Source organism: Halyomorpha halys, unplaced genomic scaffold, assembly GCF_000696795.3.
Source record: "Halyomorpha halys isolate HHAL.00 unplaced genomic scaffold, Hhal_1.1 Scaffold1873.1, whole genome shotgun sequence".
In the NCBI taxonomy this organism is placed as follows: Eukaryota; Metazoa; Arthropoda; class Insecta; order Hemiptera; family Pentatomidae; genus Halyomorpha; species Halyomorpha halys.
In genome coordinates, this window is record NW_027114691.1 from 73,266 (window position 1) to 79,265 (window position 6,000).

General features: G+C 30.0%; 1 protein-coding gene across 12 annotated transcripts in view; it reads right to left on the reverse strand.

The window, feature by feature from the left end:
- The window catches only part of LOC106690787 (uncharacterized), a 61,234-nt gene extending 57,261 nt beyond the window's left edge, over nucleotides 1–3,973 (reverse strand). For 10 of the 12 annotated variants that reach the window (XR_010844636.1, XR_001344669.3, XR_001344670.3 and 7 more), the window contains exons 1-2: nucleotides 3,722–3,973; nucleotides 3,235–3,291 (exon numbers count right to left, since the gene is read on the reverse strand). Coding sequence is in view for 1 of the 12 variants with exons in the window: in XM_014436344.3 (XP_014291830.1) it covers nucleotides 3,235–3,291; nucleotides 3,722–3,809 (145 nt within the window). In the remaining 11 variants the exon portion in view is untranslated. Of the gene's footprint in view, nucleotides 1–3,234; nucleotides 3,292–3,663 lie in introns of all 12 variants that reach the window. The other 2 variants (XR_001344674.3, XR_001344673.3) reach the window with 2 other exon arrangements.
- Nucleotides 3,974–6,000: the final 2,027 nt, after the last annotated feature.

The following is a 6,000-nucleotide window of genomic DNA, read 5'->3' on the forward strand; positions in this document are numbered from 1 at the left end:
AGAACTAAACATCATAAAAAAAAGAATTGAGTCATCTGAAGGGGTGAGGTTTTTGAGAATCAGTTTAGTAAAAAGAACCAAACTGCCTAATTTTGAGTGATGATAGGTCTTTGCTTACACAGTGACAGTCATGTAATAACTGAATTTTCCAAATCAAATACAGGTTGCAAATCTTGGAAAGAGTAGGAAAAAGATAACTGTTGGTTGAGTATCTACCATCCACTCGACCACCATAAAATTTCCAAAATTTAAGATTGTGAGGGAATTATTTTAAATCTTTTAATACTCCATTTTAGTAATTTTTAATTGAGAAGAATAACTGTCCAAACATTTATGATTATAACTTTCAAAACTAAAGAATATGACAAATTAAACATAATAGGACAATGTCCCAATCAAGACATTAATTAAGAAACTAGCTTCATACAGTCAAAGCTCTAAAAGTTGACAAAGGACAATGGGAATTGAGATTTCAGACTTTTAAATTTTTTTTCATCCTAATAATAAGCAGGAGTGGAAAAAAGTGAACCACTGGTGTTTGTAAATTTCGTTATGACAACTTTACACATGTTAATAACGGAAATTTTATTTATTATTTTAATAAGTGAAATAATTGCATCAAAAACATTCAATATTTTTTGGATATACATTTTTGCAAATAAAAGGTGAAAAAGTGTTAACGCAAGAAACCTAATATGTGAAATTTCATATGATATTGATCAATCAAAAGAGTCCATAAAAATTCCTATGATAGATGGATGTTATTTAAGGGGTGAGGGCAGGGCACAATAGTAACCAAATTTTTTTTTAGATTTAACTGATTCAAGAAAATTTTAACAACCGTTAGATCTGATTTGAACTTTGGTTGAAAATAGTCATTATAGAAAAGAGAAGTAGTGTGATTGTGCAAAAATTGAGTTTCTTTTTCTAATTTCTTCTTTGCTATTTCAATGGAAACGTACGTCTTAAGGTTCTCTGAGATTAAACAACCAAGTCGAAAAAAAAATGGTCTAGGTGCCTGTGTGTATTTGAATGTGAACAGCCTCATTTTTCATTAAAATTCGCCCTTTCAGTTTATTTTATTTTTTTTCCTTTTTTAATTTATAGTTCAAATTTGAGGTAAAGCAATGCATTGATTAACATACGGTGAGTCAAATTGTACTTAAAAACAAAGGACAAGTAAACACAAATGATGAATATTCTTGGTATAGTATTAGCCAGTGTTTTCAGGTAACTACCAAAAAGTCTCTCTAGAAAAAGTTTGTCATAGAGAAAACTCAGTGTTATCATTTTTAACTTAGTTCCCCAATCCACCTAGAACCCTTCATTCATTTATCTGACTGTTGTGACTAGTGAGGTTTCAATTATATATATATATGTATTACATTGTATTACTTACATTTATTATTTTAAATAAAAATTAAATAAAAACTCAATTTGTTCAATTAATATGAATATGTTATATACTACAATATATCCATATATAAATCCACAGTTAAAAAGCAAAGTGGAAGAACATGCAATAAGAAATTTTAGAGGAAATTTGGATTGGAAGATATATTTTTAAATACTCCTTACAAAGCAGCTTACATATCTTTTCTAAAATTTCAAATTTGAGTAGTTTTAAGATGTTGAAAATTGAATTTCAGTGTTAAAAGGAATGTAAAATCATTTAATACAATTAGCTTTATCTTACCACTTTAAATGTAAACAAAATTTAAGGTATGGCAGAGTAGTTTAGTTGTTGATGTGTTTGCATAAATATAAAGAGTATTTACCAGGTTCAATTTCATTCAAACAAGCAAGTTTGCACATGCTGAGCTGCTATGTTATCAACCGGTGGAACACCCTCAACATTAGCAAAGGTTCACCAGTCTTTTTCAGGTTTGGAGCATTACTGGTTTAGTATGGTACTTATTTATTTATATTAATTTATTAATTGCAATTACACCAGAGCACAGAGTTTCTAAAAATTACGGTAGACCCTTAATATAACACCTGTCTAGAGAAAATGAAACCAACCATGTTTTATGGTATGGGTACTCTTGTTGTTGAGGGGAAGAATAGAAATAATGGGAATAATAACTACATATGTGTAAATAAAAGATACAGCATTAAAAAAAGAATATTGTACATCTATAATAATAAGTAAAAAAAAAAAAAAAAAAAAAAAAACGAGAAAAAAATGTTTATAGGAAGACTAATAGTTGACTGTATGTAATAAATTGTAGAAAAATAATTCAGGTGGATGTCAAGAAAGGGACAAAATATTTTTCTTGATATTTTGTACCTTTTTTTACAACCACCCGGACTATCTTCTAACAATTTATATCATACGGTCAACTATTAGTCTTTCTTCATACATAGTTTGTTCGTGTAATTGATTCTCAAAAAGATTGGTTATTTTAAGTCACTTTAAACAATTTTGCCTCCATAATTTTTGGTTTAGGAGCAATTTGCAGAAATTTTATGGGCTCAACAGACAATTTATGTCATTCCATCAAGACATAACAATAATATACAAAATTAAAATCATTAAGGAGATCTATAAAATGATTATTTATTTGAGAAAAATTGTGTGTAGGACTGATATACAAAAAATAAATTAAAATGTAGTTTAAACACTTTTATAAAATTATTCATAATCGGGCAAGAATTCTTTCGATTAAAGATTTTGGATTGAATTTTTCTTTAAATCAAATTTTGATAAATTCAATTTAGATTAAGGTCCACAACTGCCACAATACTATGGTAGGCAGGTGTGTGCTCATACAAAGGTTGCTCATTGTTGGTTATAATCTGACAGTTTAAAATAATTCATATTTATATGAAATTATGTCCGACCTCAACTGAATAGGATCAGTTGAAAGTGTGTTAATTCCTTTTAGACAAGGGTAAGACAAAAGTTATGATCCAATTGGATTATAACACAATAGATTATGTAGATATAAGTGAGTACATGCCTACCTGGCGTTTGAAATAATACTTGTGTACCATTACCTAAATTAAGAATAAACATCAAAAGACCCAAAGATCATACGCCATAAATAAGTCATTTCTTTTCAAAATCCACCCAAATTCTATGTTTTCAACTGTATTTAAGTGAGTTTGGGAAATAAATAACATTTGTAGACAGGGTCATTAATCCGTATAATGAAATTATAGGGAATCAAATAAACTAAATGTCACAATTTTATAATTATATATTCTCAATTTTAATCAGAGAAAACTCACAACTAGACTTCTCATCAGTCATTTCTTCTTTTATCGTAACACCATCATCACTTAGACCTGAAACAGTAATTAAAAGTGACAAATATATGATTTAATGATATAAAAACAATATGAATGGAAAACTTAATTAAATAGGCCAACAGCTAGCTTTGAGAAATTCAAAATGTAGGTTCCATTGAACTAAAGAAGTGTTTATAACCTTTTGAGAAAACAACTCATTTTCTGGATTGTTCACTAATTTCCGATCTATATCAATGAACTGTCTGTGAAAACATCAATGCACTTAAAAATAAACCCATGAAAATAAAAATATTGAAGCATTCACTAAAGATCAAAACAGATAAAGATCACAATTTATGAACAATAAAATGCCAAGAAAAATTATTAAAATGCAGTAGACCGGCAAAAAAAGAAATAAATTTTCCCAACCTTTCATAGCAACAGAAATTCACACAACTAAATTCCAGCTAGAGAGATCAGACCATACCGAAGAAAACCAGCTTCTCTGGCGCTACTAGAGTCCCAGGAGCACGAGATATTTGATATGACACTCGTTCGATAGATATCGGCTCCATTCGGTTTTCTGAGCTATCACAACCCGTTTTATTATCTTTTCAATCCATTTCTGTTATTAATTAGTTTTAAGAATTTGGCTGCTTTGTTGAAATTATATTTTAATATACATATCTATAATTATATAAAGTTAAGGTATGACGGCATCTGATCCTATACCTTTTTCCCTTTGTAAATATAGGATAAAAGTATAAACATATGTAGGATTAGAAGAAGGAATAAATCAGTCTATAAGTTGATATTGCGTGCGTTATTTCTCGTTCTTATTTTCCTTTTTTTTTTTCTAGCTTTACAGGTGATGAACCATAAGTTTATACACATATATATTTACACTGAGTGTCGAATGTATTCGCAATTTACCGAGATATCTATTTTCAGTTATTTTTTATTAATTTATATATATTTCTATAATAGTTGTTACCCATTTGCTGATGTTAATAGGACCCTAAATAATAACAAAAAATAAACATCAAAACAAAAATTTCATGCATTCGTTACAGTCAGAAGAACCGTCTTTGTTTTAGTTACTAGACAACTAAGAATTCAGTTCCCAGCAAGAAATGTTATTGCGGAATAAAATGTTATTTTAAAAAGGTGTGCAGGAATAAAATAAACAATCCATGCCTCAAATTCTGTAGCTTTCATAACTAAATTATTGAAGAATGCAACTTTCAGAGTCTTTATAAATAGACGGATGGCATATGAAAGACGTTCATCGATGAAAAACTAGTGCATGAATTCCAGATCCCTGTTAATCCTTGTGAAGTAGAATCTGTTCATGGCTATCACGAATTTAACACATCGATTCAGGGACAATGCAAAATTCGTTTTCAGTTATGAGATCACATCTATGAAAATATCTTAGCGCGTATTTTATCTTATTTTTTTACAGATATCATTATCGTCCTCTTGGGGCTTAATTTGGCGGGTGCTAAAACACTACCTAAAATTTGAGAAGTAACAGTAGAGACTGTCGAACCTGCCCGACTATTTAGTAATGTAACTCCTGATTGCCAAACGATTGGCATTAAATCTGGAAGGCATGCCCCGCCAGATCAAAAATTTATAAGAAATGAGACTGAGTAGCTTTTGAAGGATGGAATCATAGAAGAGAGCATTTCTTCCCAAATACCCGCTGTTGAATTGTAGATTACTCAAAATCAACCAGTAAGCTGAATAAGATGTCTTTCCTCTCCCCGTATTGAGGATATTTTAAACAGTTTCAGAGTATAAGATTTTTAGTCAAGTTGATCATCAAAAACAATTAACATCAAATACCAATTCCTGAGAAGAACAGGCCATATCCTGCGAAGCTGATGGAACATTGTATCGATTTAATCGTATTCCCTCAGGAGCTAAAAAAGGTTTTCTCGGATTATAATGCTTATTACTGCAGGGAATTCGTCAAGTGTAAAGATTACTCATTATTATGGGAATTGACTTACAATCCATGATACAACAGGATTTTCATTAAAGTGGGCACTGCTCAGAGCTATCTAATGATTAACTACTCAATAGTTTATCTGAGAATTATTTCCCAATTGGGAATAATTGAGGAAGTATGCTATCAATCTTAATGTCCAACTACCCAAACATATTTTGGACCCACAGAAGCCTTTTCCAGTTCGTGATGGAAAGGTATTGGAGGATTGTTATGATTTTTTTGTTTAGTTGTTCCGCGCATCAAAAGAACAGAACCCGATGCATGCCAAAACTGAATAATATAGGTCCAAATTATTTGTATAAAATGCTGCCAGCATCCGAAGAACTGGATCTTGAATTATTATTTGTGTATATAACTCAAAATTAGATTCGGATACCTGTCTTCTGAATAAGATTTGTAGCTTTTGTCTCTTTTACATTGTTAAATATGCAGCAATATATTTTTTGTTTTTGTTATTTGTAATTGTGATAAATATTAATAACATGACCAGCTCATCGTTTATTGCCTAGTATTGTGTATGATTAGTTTAAAGAAATGAATTTTAATTTATTATTCTATATGTATACTTCTTTTATAGTTCTATATATATGCAAGCAACTTGTTGTATTGGCTAACTTTATTTGTATGGGAGTTGTCCCCAAAACAAATAAATATTTTTTACCATTATATTTATTTCCATTATTAGTCTCGATTGCGGTGAATAAAAACTAGCAAGGCATCGAAATCTATGGATGATGTGACAGTTTTAG